The sequence below is a fragment of the Mastigoproctus giganteus genome, chromosome 11 (assembly GCF_048544385.1).
Source record: "Mastigoproctus giganteus isolate SK-2022 chromosome 11, ASM4854438v1, whole genome shotgun sequence".
NCBI lineage: Eukaryota > Metazoa > Arthropoda > Arachnida > Uropygi > Thelyphonidae > Mastigoproctus > Mastigoproctus giganteus.
The window spans coordinates 33,022,316-33,041,140 of NC_143585.1; the positions used below are offsets into that span (position 1 = coordinate 33,022,316).

Genomic DNA, 18,825 nt, shown 5'->3' on the forward strand with positions numbered 1-18,825 from the left:
CAGGGGCAGACTGGGTTAAAAATTCTTACCAGGGAAAATTTGTAGTGGTCTCATACTAGCGTTTATGGCCAAAGTCACACCGGCCTCCGGCACACTGGGGTTTCCCCCCGGTAAAGCTTATGGCCAGTAAAATGAAAGAACATGTGATACTGCACATGCTACAAGCCTAAATAAGGCAACGCCAAGAATTAGAAATAATGCAGAGAAAATAAAACAACTCTCGTAGCAGGAACAACTCAGTTTTTTTTTTTTTTTGGCTGATGTTATATAAGCTTGCTTTCTTGCATCATGTGCCTTTGCTAATGCTAAAAATCCATTAGATCAAGACAAGGAATTGGAAGAGATGGAACAGCTATAGTCTGTTTGGATAGAAGATCAAACAAAGAACAAGATTGTTTACGACAGAAGCAAAAGCATTAGCAATATTTTATTACGTAATAGTCATAATAAAATACATAAGTATTTTGTTACGATTATTTACTGTGTTTGGTAATGTTTTGTTACAAACGTGTGTTCAATCTTGGGTGGTCGGCACCTAACCCTATTTTTCCCATAGGACCTGTTATTTATATTGTACGATTTTGCATTGTACAAGGGTATCTAGGAACACAACTATCGTGCTATTCGAAGACTGACTGTATAAGGTTTTAATTATTGTTAGGGCCTTATATAACCAAATAAAAGGCATAATGAAGGTATATTCTCACTGGTAGGAGGAACAAGAACTGCGGGAAGGGTGCAGGTGGGACTATTCCTCTCTAAATCTTACAGTAACAGACCTCTGTTATGCTCCAAGATTTACAAAATCAGAGAGTAACAGAGGACTGGATCTTTTGAAGTTAACCTTCATGCAGCATGTTGTAGATCACTAGAATAAATTACCTTTCAAGAAAAGTGAGGCTGAGAGTTTCACAAAATCTGAGGGGAACAATGGATTGGCAATGGGAAAAGCATGTGTACATCATCTGGCCATTCTAATACTAATTTAACAGAGATTTTACTAATTTTAGTTTTCAGTATGTAATAATAAAGAACATTTCTTGCCTGATATAAAAGGTTTTTCTTTTCTTGTTCTTACACTTACTGCTGAATGTATAAGAAATACATTTAAGTGCTAATGTTGCACAAAAGTTGCTAAATTTTCTCAATTCTTATGGGAGGCTAAAGTTGCCTATTGAGACTAAAAAATTCCAAACCTTAAAATAACATGGATCTAAATGAAGGTTATGTTTATGCCAACACTGATGTTCTATTATAATCGTAAAACATTAATTAAAGGCTAAAATATCAAATAATAACTGAAAAAAATAAAATAATAAATATACAACTATAATAATATAAGGAATATAATTTTTTTATAATAAAATATAAATTTATCTAGAATTATTAAAATTATCTTTTTATCTTTATATATGCTCTTAAAAACTCATTAATTACTACTTACTTTGATGATCAATTGGAGCTGTGTGAGATGAAACAGATGTCTTAACAGATGATGAAATCACGGCAGACTGTGACAAACTTTGACAACTAAGGTCTTCCTGTCATGTGGCAAGAAACTGTTGTAAATATAAACAGGTTTGCAAAATAAAAGCACTGTAATAAAAACTTATATTAATACTTTGGAAGTAAATACATAAAATATTTCTTTTAACACACAAGATCTTCAGGTTATCAACTGAACTTACAAATAGTTAAAAGGAATAAGAACAATTAAACTATAATCTAATATAGAAAAATTTAAAACTAAAGTTTCAATATAATACAGGGTGTTTCAATTAAAAGGCACCACGATCTACCTCACTTTTGTCTAGGTTTAGACTATTTTTTGTCTAACCTTTTGGATCTTTGTCATATCTGAACTGAAATTTTTGAATTTGATGTTAAAACTGGACAAAGTGACTAAGATTTAAGTGACTAAGACAAAACTAAGTTACTAAGATTTCTCAGTTTAAATTTCACCTAATTAGCTGCTTTTTTCTCAATGGAAAAAGTTGTTCTTCATTCTCAGTTTAGTATAAAATGTCATTAGTGCACTTCTGAAATGAATGTACTGATTTTTATCTGAAGGGAGGAAAAATATAACAATAATACAATGGTTGTAGCATGAGGAGACATGTCACAACTGCTATCATTCAGCACAGCATATAATAAAGAGTAAACATCTCATACAACCATAAAACTATTGCACTTCCCCCGTCAAATAAAACTGGTGTATGTTCATTTCAGAAGTACATCGATGATGTTTTTAGACTAAACCTATAATGGGGAACAACTTACCCACAGAGAAAAAAGCAGTTGATTAGGCAAAATTTAACTTTAAAAATTATAAAATCTAAACAGTAACATTTAGTACAATTTTGACATCCAATTCAAAATGTCAGCCCAAATATGACAAGGTTCGAACAAAAAATATCCTAAACTTAAAAGTAAGCTAGATAGGCCCTGTTGTGTTTTAACTAGCCCCCACTATATATCTGTGTTGTGTATTTTCAAGGCCAAAAATTTTCCCTTTCACTGTTTATTTTTAAAACCACATTTAAAAAAAAAGAGATATTACACTGTTATGATTAATTACTGTGATTGGTTTTTAATCATTAAAGTCAGGTAATAAAAGTGGACACAAGGTGTATTATAGCTTCAACATATAGTCAACGTAAGTTACTAAAGTCTTTTTAAAACAAACTGTTAATTAATATTAGTAAGGCTAAATTGATGCAAGAAAATGAATTTATTCAGCAACTTCCAAAAAAAAAAAAAAAAAAAACTAATCATGGTAAAAAAACTCGTTGAAATTCAGTCTTCTCTTACTCCCTAAGATTTTATTTTGGTTTTAGAGTGGAACTAAAAGGTTAGTACCATTAGTCCACCTGTTTTTTGTTACCAGCATGTAACATGATAAGCCATGCAATTTTGCATGTTAGCTGGTTTTTCCAGAATCGTCTTGCCAAATTTCTTGGGCTACAAATGAAGCCTACCTGTATAAATATTCAGGTTTCAGTCACATATTTTGTATAAACAGACAAGGATTGTTTGGATCGAGATTTTGTTTAATACAGTGTGTGTATTTCCTTCTGGAGAATGCAACATCAGCTCGTTCAGCAAAGATTTTAATGCTATAAAATAATGCTTTTTTTTAAATGCAAATTCAGTGTCCTTTAAAGCTTATACAGAAATGTTTAATCACAACTAATATCTATCTTTCTCTAATTAAATCAATTATACTGTTTAATGTGAGATTAATAATGCTGTTCACGCACCGTCTTATGCAACCCTCACTGAAATCATCCAGAGCAACAAGAGGTTTACTTCTTGCATGCCAGTGTTTTTCAGAAGTTTGCCTTTAGCCAATGGAACAGAGTTTGTTCCGTTGGCTAATTGTTGGAACAAACTTACATTTTTTGTTGTGGGAGTTGATAGTTTAAATAAATTCAAGGAAGAACTAGACGACCTATTGGAGGGAATGAATAGGTGAAATGGGAAGTGTCGTGTTTTTTTTTTGGCTGATGCTATATAAGCTTGCTTTCTTGCATCATTTGCAACTGCTAATGCTAAAATAAAATAGTGGTGCTATACATGTGATGAATATGTTTACTTACACTATAAATTCAGATGTTAATTTTTATAATTATGATAAAAATTGTGCATTTTATGATAGCTTATGATCAAAGACATGTTTCACAGGTAATTAAACATCACTAGACATCAAATATCTGCAACTTTTTATTGCCAAAAGTTGGCCTGTAAACAATACCACTCTCTTTAAATTTTACAAGATCACAAAAACATTAATAATACAAATATTACTGATGAAAAAATTTACCAACTGGAAGCTGGTAAACAGAAATGCATTCTCTCCACTCAGAAAGTGAATATAAATGGAAATTGCACATGATACACTATTAACAAAAAAAATATTAATACACATGTACCTTTCCATGAGAATGTGTTTTGCGTGCATCATGTTCTGGCTGATGTCTAGCTCTACTACTTGGTGATGCCTGAGAGGGCACACTAGGTGATCGAAGTTTACCTTTGCTTGACTTAACACCTAATACAAAGAAGGCATAGCTAATAAGAATACATGAATATAAATCAAATTTCATGCACTTTGCAAAATTTATTTTTCATGCTGAATTTTCAATGTAGAAATTGGAAGATACATACTTAATCAGATGTAGTGCATTAAAAAAAATATTTTGCTGGTTAACCAAGCTAAATTGTTAAATTCATTATTTTAATGAAATTGCAAGCTAATTTAGAGCAAATATTACAAAGATACAGCAAAATTATATAACTATAAGTATAATCAGTAAAATAGCTGTTATGAAAAAAAAACCAAAGTTTGCATAAAAAGGCATCATTATACAATCTCATATTGCAAATCCCTTCAAGGGTTTCCCTGCCTTCATACGAGCAATGAAAATCTAGCAGTTTATGGAGGAAAAAGTCTAACTGATGTTAATTGAAAAATCTATTAACATGTTAATTGTGACTTGTGTGATGCTGTTTTTTTATAGGTCTTCCTCAACAGTATCTACAAATTGCCTTCCAGTACAGCTCTTCACAATTTCACTAATCCTCGCCTCCCCCATGAAAAAGTAGCCTGCTTCCATGTAATAATTTTTTCTACTGCAACCACTCTCTGACTGTTTTTCTTCAATTCATCAAGATGCAATTTTTTTTCTTTCCTTACAGATATGTATATTAACCACTGGCCTAAATGGTTATCTAATGAACTAATGAGACGTGTAGCAGAGAAGAAAAATGCATGGGATGCATATAAATTATCAAGTGACTCAGAAGCCTATGGCAGATATAAGCTAGTCTGTAATGAAGGTCACAAAGGAAGTTAGGCAGGCGAAGGCAGATTACAAGAAATCCTTGGCAAAAGATGCTAAGAAAAACAGAAAGGATTTCTTTACTTACATAAATTCTAAAGGGAAGGGAAGGGGATGAATCTGATTGGTCCACTTGACATTGATGGTTCGACTGTTGATGATCCTGCTCAGATAGCTGTTGTTGTTGTTTGGTTTTTAGGAGCATTAGCAACTAAGGCCATATTGCTCCGGGATATGCGGTGGTCATTCCTTGACGTTTCCGCATACTCCGTATTTGGTGGTGACGGGCTCGAACCCCGGTCTAATCAAGAAGCATGTGCTACGCACTGCTGCTCCTTCCCACCTGGCTACGGAGGCGCCAGGCTCAGATAGCAAACAAACTGAATGAGTATTTTGCATCTACATTCACACACTAGGAATTATTAAGGTTTGAAAATGGCAGAAGGTTAGCAAATTGTAGCAGGATACTTAGTGATTTTGTAATAACTGAGAGCAAAGTGGAGGAGAAATTGTTGAAGTTAAATATAAGAAAAGCACCTGGGATGGATGGGATCTATCCAGTTATATTAAAGGAGGTGGCAAAAGAACTAAGCAAACCCTTAGCCATAATTATGAGAGCATCCTTGGATTCAGGGGAGGTTCCCACGGATTGGAGATGTGCAAATGTATCTCCAATTCACAAAGTGGGATCGAAGGGTGACACGAGTAATTACAGACTAGTTAGTTTAACTTCTGTTCCGGGTAAAATAATGGAGTCACTGGTTAAAGATGCATTGCAGGATCATCTAGACAAGACTGCAGCAATAATTCAGACACACCATGGGTTTGTTAAGGGAAAGTCTTGTCTGACAAATTTGATATAATATTATGATGTGTTACAAAGGAACTGGATGCAAAAAATAATTTTTATATCCTATATTTGGATTTCAGGAAAACTTTTGACACTGTTGTGCATGGAAGACTATTTAAAATAAATAAATGCACAAGGCATAATACTTTAAGAGTTTGGTATCTATATATGATATCGGTGTTTTAGATACACCATAGATAACTCTTAAGAAACTACAAAGTAGTTGTTGGTGGCATCATTTGCTCTTTCTCATATTGTGCTCTGCCTTCACGACGAGTTGCCACGATATTGCACTACCTCGAATAAGTAACGCTTCACTGATAGAGAAGACTATTGTTACTTATTCTCAGTTGAGTACCAACCACCCAGACAGCACTGTTTCATGGCTATTGGCCAATCATCAGTGGGTGGGCAGGTACCCTGGTATTGCAGACATGACGACTCAGTTGTGAAGTTAATCACACAATATGAGAGATGCCAATAGGTGTAGATGTCAATATTTAAAATAAATAAATGCACAAGGCATAATACTTTAAGAGTTTGGTATCTATATATGATATCGGTGTTTTGGATACCCCATAGATAACTCTTAAGAAACTACAAAGTAGTTGTTGGCGGCATCATTTGCTCTTTCACATATTGTGCTCTGCCTTCACGACGAGTTGCCATGATATTGCACTACCTCGAATAAGTAACGCTTCACTGATAGAGAAGACTATTGTTACTTATTCTCAGTTGAGTACCACCACCCAGACAGCACTGTTTCGTGGCTATTGGCCAATCATCAGTGGGTGGGCAGGTACCCTGGTATTGCAGACATGACGACAGAGTTGTGAAGTTAATCACACAATATGAGAGATGCCAATGTAGATGTCAATATTTAAAATATATTTTAAATATATAAATATATTTAAATATATAAAATATATTTAAATATATAAAATATATTTTAAATATTGACATCTACACCTATTGGCAATATGAGAGATGCCAATGTAGATGTCAATATTTAAAATATATTTTAAATATATAAATATATTTAAATATATAAAATATATTTTAAATATTGACATCTACACCTATTGGCATCTCTCATATTGTGTGATTAACTTCACAACTGGGTCGTCATGTCTGCAATACCAGGGTACCTGCCCACCCACTGATGATTGGCCAATAGCCACGAAACAGTGCTGTCTGGGTGGTGGTACTCAACTGAGAATAAGTAACAACAGTCTTCTCTATCAGTGAAGCGTTACTTATTCAAGGTAGTGCAATATCATGGCAACTCGTCGTGAAGGCAGAGCACAATATGAGAAAGAGCAAATGATGCCACCAACAACTACTTTGTAGTTTCTTAAGAGTTATCTATGGTGTATCTAAACACCGATATCATATATGGAAGACTATTGTACAAATTGGAGCAGAATGGTATTAAGGGTAAGTTGCTACAATGGATAAAAGGATGGTTTAGTGGGAGAAGACAGAGGGTGGTAATCAATGGTGCTGCTCTTCGTGGACTAATGTTATTAGTGGAGTCCTACAGGGTTCAGTGTTGGGTCCACTGTTGTTTTGTATTTGTATATTTATCAATGATATTGATGAAGGTATATCAGGCTTAATGTCAAAGTTTGCCGATGATACAAAGGTTGACAGGGTTGTTAATGACAGTAATGGCAGTGTGCTACTGCAACAGGATCTAGATAATTTGGGCAGATGGACTAAGAAGTGGCAACTGAAGTTTAACCTTGACAAATGCAAAGTACTGCATATGGGTAGAAATAACCCCAGAGAAATGTACCAACTGTGTGGTACTACACTTAAGGTGGTAGAAAATGAAAAAGACCTGGGAGTAATTGTGCAGTCAGATCTGAAGTTTTCTGAGCAATGCAGACAGGCTGCCAGGGCAGGTCATGGGGTTTTGTCAATGATATATAGGAATTTTGCTAGCAGGGAAAAGGTGATTGTCCCTCTGTATAAGGCAATGGTCAGGCCACGCCTTGAGTACTGCGTACAGGTCTGGAGGCCTCATTTTAGGAAGGATATAGATTTGAGCGTGTACAGAGAAGGGCAACAAGATTGGTGAGGGGAATGAAAGGATCCTCTTACCAAGAGAGGCTTAAGTTCTGCAAATTGCAGTGGCTGGAAACTAGGCACCTGCACGGTGATCTGATTGAGGTGTAGAAGGCCTTGAATGGATTGAGCACGCTGAATTCTGATGGGATCTTTCCACTTGTTCAGATTACAAACCTAAGGGGGCATAAATTCAAATTAAGAAAGGACAAATGTAGAATAGATGTGCGGAAATTTGCCTTTAGCCAGCGGGTGGTTAATTGCGGGAACAAACTTCCATCTGTTGTTGTGGAAGTTGATAGGTTGAATAAATTTAAGGAGGAACTGGACAGGCATTTGGAGGGAATGGTGTGATTTTTTTTTTTTTTTTTTTTTTTGGCTGATGCTGCATAAGCTCATATACTTGCTTTCTTGCATCACATGCCACTACTACTAAGCATTCATTAGTTTATATATGGATTACACATGTGATGGATGTAAAGAAGGATAAAGTAAGTGCTAGGCAATATAATAAATATAAAAATCTACAGATTTATGGACTTCAATGGAACTAAATAGCTAAATTTTCTCTTTGTGTTCAGCATAGTGTGCAGCTAAAAACAAATCCCTGTTAGGAAACAACAGTTCCCAAAGAAAAGTTATACGAAGTAGGCTTCCCATAACATTACCAGACAATAGGATGCATAACGCACATATTTTTGTAACATGCAAGAAATGGTGCACATGATTGTAGAGTTTTACTGCTATAGACAGAAGAAACTTGTGCCTATAAAAACAGCTACTGAAAATTAACAAAATGTAAATTACTGATGGGCATAAAAAATAACTTTTGGGGCATTAAACAGATTTCAAAATTTCTCCTTTTCATAAACTGGAATTTCCTGTATCGGCTAAAAGTCAATTTAAAATTAAAAAAAAAAAAAAAAAACATTTGAAGAGAAGCACTGTGAATTTTAGTTGACTGAAAAATTGAAGAGCTTTATTTATTTATTTTTTTTTTTCAACAGGGTCTCTCAGGCACCTAAACACCTGCAAACTCCCCCCAAAGCATTTAGAGTGAATAGAACTATTCTGGAGGAATAGAATTCTGAGTTTAACTCTGGGGGAGGATATCAAAAAATACAGAGTGCTATGGTGAACCACATTATATGAGGTTGAAATTACACACCAAGAAATAAGTGAACATGCACTACTTTTCTACAAAGTCTCCAGTTTTATTGATGCACTTGTCCGAATGATGGTTCAGTTTATCAATACCAGTACTACAGAAGTCAGTGCCCCCACACAATAACCAACATCGCACCACCTGATGAACTTCCTCATACATGGTGAAATGCTTTCCTGAAAGGTGTTTTTTCAGAGGGCCGAAACAAATGGAAGTCTGAAGACCCAAAGTCTGGGCTGTAGGGGGATGGGACAGAGTTTTCCAACGATTATGGCGCAACCACTCAGGAGTGGTGTGGGCAGTGTGTAGAGTTGCGTTGTCATGCATCAAAATCACGCCACTTGTCAGGAGTCCTGGTCGTTTGTGTCGAATGTTGGTTTTTGTTTGTTATTTGGTTTTTAGGAGCATTAGCAACTAAGGCCATATTGCTCTGGGAATATGCAGTCGTCATTCCCTGACCTTTCCGCATCCTCCATATTTGGTGGTGACGGGCTCGAACCCCTGTCTAATCAACAAGCGTGTGCTACGCACTGCTGCTCCTTCCCACCTGGCTATGGAGGCGCACCCGTCGAATGTTGGCTTTCAGTTTTTCCAACATTGCAGAGTAAAGCTGTGCATTGATTGTTCCTCCCTTTTGCAAGAAATCTACCTTGGCGATCCCAGAACACTGTGGCTATGACTTTTTGGACACTGGGAACAGTGTTGAATTTTTGCGCACAGGAGATTGTAGACGTTTCCAGGTCATGGAGTCTTGTTTGCTCTCCGGAGTAAGGTGATGCACCCATGTTTCATCTGCTGTGACTATGCAAGTGAGAAAATCCTCTCCGTCGCTGTACTGCAACAGGTTCTCCAGACACGTCCCCATGCATTTTGCTTTGTCCTCCTCTGACAATTGTCAGGGCACCCAGTGGCAGCACACCTTTCAAAAGCCAAGGACATTGTGAACAATTTCGTTAACAGTCGACTTACTCACGTTCACTATTTGTGCAATTTCATGCAGTTTCACTTGCCTGTTTTCAAGAACGATGTCCTTAATGGATGAAATGTATTGTCTTGCTCGACGAAGGCCTGGCCGCCTGATGTCGATCTTCAATGTCAACACTGTCCACTTTAAATTCATTGCACCAAAAACACACCTATTTCTTTGTTATCACCTTTTCGCCATACACAGCAACCAGTTCATGGTGAATGTCACTTGGTGAAGATCCTTTTGTTTGCAAAAAGTGAATAACTTCATGAACACCTGTTTTGGACCACACTTGCATGGTAGCCGCCATTTTGCAACTGGAATCTGCTGACAGTACTGCAACATTGCACTGGTGGTCTTTTTGAACGTTATTAATGGGTCTGTCTGTCCACCGCGTTTCATCTCATTCCCTTTCACCATTATTAAGGAAAAAAATGTGTTACCTTACTTTTCAGAAACATCTCGTAGCAGGGGACTACTGTACATTATTCGTGTCTCATTCCTGAACTTTAAGAGTGATAATTTAAGAGAAAAAAATTTAATATAGAAACCAAGGTTTATAAGTTATAAACCTGTATATATATTAAGATATTAGGGGCTGTGTTTCCTACTATTTGGACTGCTCCTTTGTCTCTGGCTGAAAATGAACCCATATCTCATCCCTCATCACAAACCTTGAAAGGAAATTTGTTATATCTGCTTGAAAACTAGGCAAATGTTCATTTGACTTGACCACTGTGGTGCATTTTGCTCTGCTGTCAACAACTTTGGGAATCATACTGCTGACATCTTTTTCACAGCAAGAACCTCTGTTATTATGTGGTACACACATTCAGATGAAATGCCCAAGATGCTGTTAATTCACCAAACTGTCACTCAATCACTTATCACCGATAAGTCAACAATTGCTGGAGTGATAGATGTTGCGAGTCTTCCACAGCGTGGTCATCTTTCAGGCACTCCCTCCCTCATTCAAATTCTACTGCCCACTTCTTACCATGGAATAGGAAGAGGCATCCTCCCCCAATGTTGTAACCATATCCTCATATCTTTGGCATGTCTCTTTTTCCCCCAAATATTGGATGACTGCACAGTGAACTGATTTTGTCTGTCTTTCCTCATCCACACAACTTTGTTGATCTCAGGACCTGTAATTAAAAAAAGCCACGATTGAAATTGCATGAAAGTTGAATTACTATTTGAAGTTTTATATATTAATACAGAAATTTTAACCCTGTACCACTACCCTTTAATACTCAGACAACAAACTTTTCAAATGCCCCTCATATTTTTTGCTTTAATATATGTTAGTTTTATTTGTAAAAGAATAAGAGAAGTTTACCTCAATATGATATGTAGAACATTTCCGTATGATACTCTCCAGAAATTAAAATGAAAACAATTAAATATCAATTTAACACAATTAAAAATTAAGTAAAAAATTAAAAGAATTTAATGAAAAAATTGCAAAACGATTTTTTTCATATTCTTCTCTTATTTCATAAACTTCTCTTATTCTTTTACAAATACTGATATCAACACAGAATGTATTGAGCATTACAGCTCTGGTTCACACTATCAAATTCTGGTTCACACTATCAAGGATCTGGAAAGGTTGAGCAGATGGGCTGAGAGGTGGCAAATGAAGTTTAACATTGACAAATGTAAAGTACTACACATGGGAAACAGCAACCCCAGAGCAACGTATCAACTCTGTGGTACTACACTGACAGTGGTAGAGAATGAAAGGGACTTGGGGGTGGTTGTGCAGGCAGATATGAAGTTCTCTGAGCAGTGCAGACGGGCTGCAAGAGTAGCTCATGGAGTATTGTCAATGATATACAGGAATTTTTCCAGCAGGGATAAGGAGGTGATTATTCCATTGTATAAGGCGATGGTCAGGCCACACCTAGAGTACTGTATACAGGTCTGGAGGCCTCATTTCAAGAAGGATGTAGAGCTGCTCGAACGAGTACAGAGAAGGGCAACAAGATTAGTGAATGGAACAAAGGGGTGGTCTTACGAAGAAAGGCTTAAGTTTTGCAAATTACAGTGTCTGGAGACTAGGCACCAGCGAGGTGATCTGATAGAGGTGTATAAAGCCTTGAATGGTTTAAGCATGCTCAATGCTGATGGGATTCTTCCTCTAGCTCAGAAAAATCACCTGAGAGGGCATAAATTCAAATTGAGGAAAGACAGATGTAGGATAGACGTGCGGAAATTTGCCTTTAGCCAGCGGGTGGTTGGTTGGTGGAACAGACTTCCATCCCTTGTGGTGGAGGTTGATAGCCTAAATAAGTTTAAGGCTCAGCTGGACAGGTATTTTGAACGAACAGAGGGGTGAAGTGGAAGTGGGTTTTTTTTTTTTTTTTTTTGGCTGATGCTGCATAAGCTTGCTTTCTTGCATCAAATGCCTCTACTAATGCTAATGCTAAATTCATTTTTTAAACTCTTAGTTACAGTTTTATATATTATAATATTAGGTATTGCCATCACATTATCCAAAATTTCACTACACTTTATTATTCATTATCACTTACACACACCTCAGGACTCCTCGTCATCTCCCTAGTATCCACCATCCTCTCTCAATTCATCCCTCACAGTTTTCCTCAATCTCTTGGCCTTTTCCCCTTCATCTTCCCTCCATCACATCCTTCACCAATCCCTCTCTATGCAATGTGCCCAATCCAATTTCTCTTCTGCCTTCTGATTATTTCAGTAAAACATTTTCTCACCCATTCTTCTCAAAACCTCATTTCATCAAACCATCTTACCTTCTCCCTCCTCATCCATACACAATTCAAAACTTTCTCCAATCTTCTATCATCTTCATTCTCAATGTCTTCTCTGTAAAGCACTACACTCCATACCATTTTACCAATTCTTTTCCTTGAACCAATTCCTAATCTCCTGCATAATGGTCTTTTGTTTCTTGAAAGCTCCCCCCCCCCATTTTTATTCTTATTCTCAATCCCTTCTCAGAAGGACTGCAGAAATTGCATTTGGAGATATGCCACCAGGGCCACATGTGTGCAAATCTACATTCTCAGTAACCTTACCTCTATCTTCCCCCCATACAGTTCTCCCTTATCCATATTTCCTTTATTAAATGAGTTTATTTTTAATTAATTTTTTCTACACATATATTAAATAAAGTTGAAAACAGACAACACCTTTCTTATCTCTACACTTTCAGTGCCATCTTGTCTTACCCTATTTTTGTCCCAATATAATATAATAATCATTCTTCTGTCCTAAACCACTTCTATCCTTTCCAATACATTCAATATTTTAACCCAGTCTACCCAATCAAAAGCCTTCTCCAAATCTATAAAATATATAGATATGTTTTTGTTTACTCCCAGATGTGTTTCTGCCAACATTCTCATCACACTTATTACATTCCTTGTTCCCTTACCCCTTCTGAAACTAAACTGTCCTTTTTCCTTAATTTTCCTCCATCCTTCTATTTAATATTCTTAGCATTATCATTGCTGCATGCGGTACTAAACTTATAACTCTAAAATCTTTACATTTCACTGCATGGCATTCTTTTCTATTACTGTGATCTTGAAATCTTCTGGCTGTTTTCCCTTGCTCATATATTAACCTGCATAATTCTGTTAATTCCTTTAAGCCTACGTCCCCACTAGTATTCTTACAAACTCCAATACCTGCTGTGTTATTTCCCTTTATTTCCTTTACCTCTTGCTCCATTATGACTGGCATAAAGCTGTCTTGATCCATTATTTAGACATTATCAAAATCATCCTCTTTCTGCCACTCATTTGACCCATATAACTTCCCTTATCTATTCTGGTTTTCTTAGTACTTTCCCGTTCCTTCCCTCTATAATATCCTGATCCCCTTCCCTTTTTCCTCTATGCTTGAATTCCATACTCTCGTACACTGAATCATATTTTGCTAACCTTTCTAATATTTCTAATTCTCTACAAAACTCATCTCATCATTCATCTCTTGCTTTATCTGTTACTCATCTAAGCCTATTTTTAATTTCACTATACTCATCCTACCATCTTCAGTATTAGTATTTTCCCATTTCTTTCTTTCATCCATTTTTCATATCATATCCTCTTCTCATCCATTGTTTTCTAGGTCTTGCCCCCTACCAATATTCTATTTCCCTTTGGTAATTTTCTTTACAAATCAAACTTGATTGTTTAGAATTTATACTTTAATTATCCATCTCATCATCCCTTTCCAATAATAGCCTTTCCCTTAATTTTGCCTGCATAATCATTCCTTTTTTGTTCTTATTCTCTCCATGATCCATCTTTCTTTGCCCCTAATCCTTTTATTTTAATTCTACATCTATTATCACAATATTAAGATCAGAATATATGGCTAGTGCTGGGCATGCATGAGAGTTCTTCACACTGTTTCTGTATCTGTTCTGAAAAAAGGTATAATCCAGTTGAAATCTACTCCCATCCTTAGGCATTTTCCACGTATATCTCTTTTGTTGTTATTTGGTTTTTTTTTTTTTTTTTTGGGAGCATTAGCAACTAAGGCCATATTGCTCCGGGATATGCGGTGGTCGTTCCCTGACCTTTCCGCATCCTCCATATTTGGTGGTGACTGGCACACGCTTCTTCCCACCTGGCTACGGAGGCACCAATATCTCTTTTCTAAGCTGTCTAAAATCAGCTACACAAAAATGAAAGTTTGGAGACAAGAAAAATTTTATCAAAAATTGGAACAAATTAGTAATTGTGTTTCTGCTTTACTTATTCTATTTATTTCCAAAACCCACACAAATTCATTTGGATCAAAAATAAAATTAGCAAAACAAACAACAAATTTAGCTGCTTATAATAAAGTTTTTAAGCCAATCTTAAACTCATGGAGCTGATAAGTGGATAAAAAAATAAAAGAAATGATCAAAAATTAGAACCTTAAGGTGAGAATTTTAGGAAAATTAAATAGAACTAAGAGATGGAAGCAATAGCAGGACCATATTACAAATTAAGAAATTGGAAATGAGGAAATAAGTAACAAATCTCTAATGAAAGCTAATTGAAACAAATTAAGATAGTATAAGGATTCAAGAAAGGATGAGAGAAGGAAGATCAGCTGAAAAGATATTTGAAGCAAAAATGAATTGTAACAGGACACCATTGATTCAGTTTCCAAGAAGAAACTGAATCAATTTCACACACCATTGATTCAGTTTCCAAGAAGAAACTGAATCAATGGTGTCAAGCAAGCATTAAAAGAAAGGTTGCTCTGCCTAGGGCAAAAAACTAACAAAAAATAGGACAGCATAAAAGAAAATAGCAAACAGAAGGCTAATAGTCCAGAAAGGCTTATTTGTATTACTACAGTAATCTATGGAAGTACAAATCACTGACTGGGTATAACAGATTTAAATATTAATTTCTCTTCTACAACTAATAAATGTTATAAGCAGTGTTGAAGTCAAGCCATACCAAATTGTAGTTTTAAAACTACAATATAAAAAAAAAAAATTTGAATTACTAAAATTAATGAGATAGTGCAGCAAATTAAGGATATACATAAGGATTTATATTTACTAAATTTAAAAATATGAAAATGCTAACCTGATGCACTGCTATCTTCTGTTTGCCGTCGACCATTTGTACTTTGGTTACGCCGTCCCATAACAGGAGATGGAGGAAAACCACTGCTGAAATTTCGAATAAGTGACCTCAAAGATTTACTTTGATTTTCTAATGCAGGAGCTTCTCTGCATATAACAAAAACATACATAAAACCATTATACATAAAACTACCAAGAGACAGTAGATGAAAAAGTTACATTGACTCTCTGAATTTCTAAAAACTGAAATACTGACTATAAACCATGTAACCTAGAAGTACACAAATGAAAACTCAAACTAATAAACTGTCTTACTGTTTACATATGTATTGTTTACATTTATAAAACAGAACTCTTATTTAAGTAATATTGCAAGTGCAATATTTTTTAAATGAATGCATAATAGATATGAAGCTGTAACTGAGCTTATCAATGTAATTGGGGAAAAAAGTAATTTTTTTCATTTATATATTATATAAATACAAAAATTTTATATATTACAGTGAGTTACACTTTACAATCATATTGAATCACAATGAGAAACTGAAAATTGATTCAATTATTAGGACTTTTTTTTTTTTTTTTTGTAAAAATAACGGTGTAAGAAAATTTTATTTACAAAACAGTAATTGTAATTTTACAAATCATATACAATAAATTAGTTTCTTACGTGTAATATAAAAAATTGTAATATAGTATGTAATGTTGAAAAGAAAAAAAAATTGATCAATTAATTAAAAGGCTATCTAAAGTTGATCAAATCATTTTCTTTAAAATGAGACATTACATCATTTTCTTCCTTATGTAAAGGGCAAAAGTCTTCTGGCCACTCACCTCTTAATTTCAACTTTCTCTTTTAAAAAATAGCCAAAGCTTGTCTTACTTCTGAAAGTGGTGAGGGAAATAATGTCACATACTGGTCATCTTCCTTATTTTCATCTATATGGCAGTCAATATTTTTTTAAAATATCAACTGCAATATAGTGTTTTGTCAAAATGAAAGTTACTGAAATACCTTTATCTATTAAGTTCCACCTGTTTCTTAATTACAGAAGAGAATCTTCATTCTCTTCTGTAATTTAGATCATCCTGGATAAAATGTGCTTTCTGAAACAGTAGTGGCATGTGCTGCAAGAAAGCAAGTGTATGAGCTTATGCAGCATCAGTCAAAAAAAAAAAAAAAAAAAAAATCACACCATTCCCTCCAAACCAAATGCTTGTCCAGTTCCTCCTTAAATTTATTTAACCTATCAACTTCCACAACAACATATGGAAGTTTGTTCCAGCAATTAACCACCCACTGGCTAAAGGCAAATTTCCGCACATCTATTCTACATCTGTCTTTTCTTAATTTGAATTTATGGCCCCTTAGGTTCGTAATCTGAACAAGCGGAAGGATCCCATCAGAATTCAGCGTGCTCAACCCATTCAAGGCCTTATATACCTCAAATCAGATCACCGCGCAGGTGCCTAGTCTCAAGCCACTGCAATTTGCAGAACTTAAGCCTCTCTTGGTAAGAGGATCCCTTCATTCCCCTCACCAATCTTGTTGCCCTTCTCTGTACATGCTCAAGCAAATCTACATCCTTCCTAAGGCCTCCAGACCTGTACGTGTACAGTATAAGGCAATGGTCAGGCCACGCCTGACCATTCGATTGCCTTATACAGAGGGACAATCACCTTTTCCCTGCTAGCAAAATTCCTATATATCATTGACAAAACCCCATGACCTGCCCTGGCAGCCTGTCTGCATTGCTCAGAAAACTTCATATCTGACTGCACAATTACTCCCAGGTCTTTTTCATTTTCTACCACCTTAAGTGTAGTACCACACAGTTGGTACGTTTCTCTGGGTTACTTCTACCCATATGCAGTACTTTGCATTTGTCAAGGTTAAACTTCAGTTGCCACTTCTTAGTCCATCTGCCCAAATTATCTAGATCCTGTTGCAGTAGCACACTGCCATTACTGTCATTAACAACCCTGCCAACTTTTGTATCATCTGCAAACTTCGACATTAAGCCTGATATACTTTCATCAACATCATTGATAAATATACAAAACAACAGAGGACCCAAAACCGAACCTGTGGGACTCCACTAATAACATTAGTCCACGAAGAGCAGCACCCATTAATTACCACCCTCTGTCTTCTGCCACTTAACCATCCTTTTATCCATTGTAGCAACTTACCCTTAATACCATTCTGCTCCAATTTGTACAATAGTCTTCCATGTGCAACATGTCAAAAGCTTTCCTGAAATCCAAATATATGATATCAAAATTATTTTTTGCACCCAGTTCCTTTGTAACCACATCATAATATCCTATCAAATTTGTCAGACAAGACTTTCCCTTAACAAACCCATGGTGTGTCTGAATTATTGCTGCAGTCTTCTCTAGATGATCCTGCAATGCATCTTTAACCAGTGACTCCATTATTTTACCCAGAACAGAAGTTAAACTAACTGGTCTGTAATTACTTGTATCACCCTTCGATCTCCCTTTGTGAATTGGGGATACATTTGCACATCTCCAGTCCGTGGGGGACCTCCCAAGTCCAAGGATGCTCTCATAATTATGGCTAAGGGTTTGCTTAGTTACTTTGCCGCCTCCTTTAATATAACTGGATAGATCCCATCCACCCCAGGTGCCTTTCTTATGTTTAATTTCGACAATTTCTCCTCCACTTGACTCTCAGTTATTACAAAAATCATTAAGCACCCTGCTACAATTTGATAACTGTATTTACATGTTAACATTAACAGCTGCATCAAGTAAATTAATTTTTTTAGTGATTTCTAAAGCACTATTTCCACCTTAACCTCCTTGTATCTTTCATGTTCTTTTCTCTCTATTATTCTCCTCATATATTTTCCATGGAGGGGTTTTAAATTTATTTATTATTACTTGATGTAATGGTTGAATAACTGGTGCTGAATTCACAGGGGGAAAAAAATAAATTTATATTAGCATATGATGCAAGGAAACAAACTTATACTGCATCAGCCGAACAAAAAAAAAAAAAAACACCTCTTCCCATTCACCTATCCATTTTTTCTCCAAAACTTTGTCCAGTTCTTCCTTGAATTTATTTAAGCTATCAACTTTCACAATGACAGATGGAAGTTCATTCCAGCAATCAACCACTCACTGGCTAAAGGCAAATTTCCACACATCTATTCTGCAACTGTCTTTCCTCAATTTGAATTAATACTTCCTCAAGTGTGAGCAAGAGGAAGAATTCCATGAGCACTGAGCTTGCTCAAACCATTCAAAGCCTTATTCACCTCTATCAGATCACCTTGCAAGTCCCTAGTCCCCGGACGCTGCAATTTGCATAACTGA

At 35.7% G+C, this 18,825-nt stretch overlaps 1 protein-coding gene across 3 annotated transcripts in view; it reads right to left on the minus strand.

Moving 5' to 3' along the window:
• The window catches only part of LOC150077873 (WD repeat-containing protein 91), a 217,373-nt gene that overhangs the window by 134,650 nt on the left and 63,898 nt on the right, over nucleotides 1–18,825 (minus strand). For all 3 annotated transcript variants that reach the window (XM_090384218.1, XM_090384217.1, XM_090384216.1), the window contains exons 6-8: nucleotides 15,479–15,624; nucleotides 3,933–4,051; nucleotides 1,445–1,541 (exon numbers count right to left, since the gene is read on the minus strand). In XM_090384218.1, coding sequence (XP_090240344.1) covers nucleotides 1,445–1,541; nucleotides 3,933–4,051; nucleotides 15,479–15,624 — 362 coding nt within the window. The remainder of the gene's footprint in view (nucleotides 1–1,444; nucleotides 1,542–3,932; nucleotides 4,052–15,478; nucleotides 15,625–18,825) is intronic.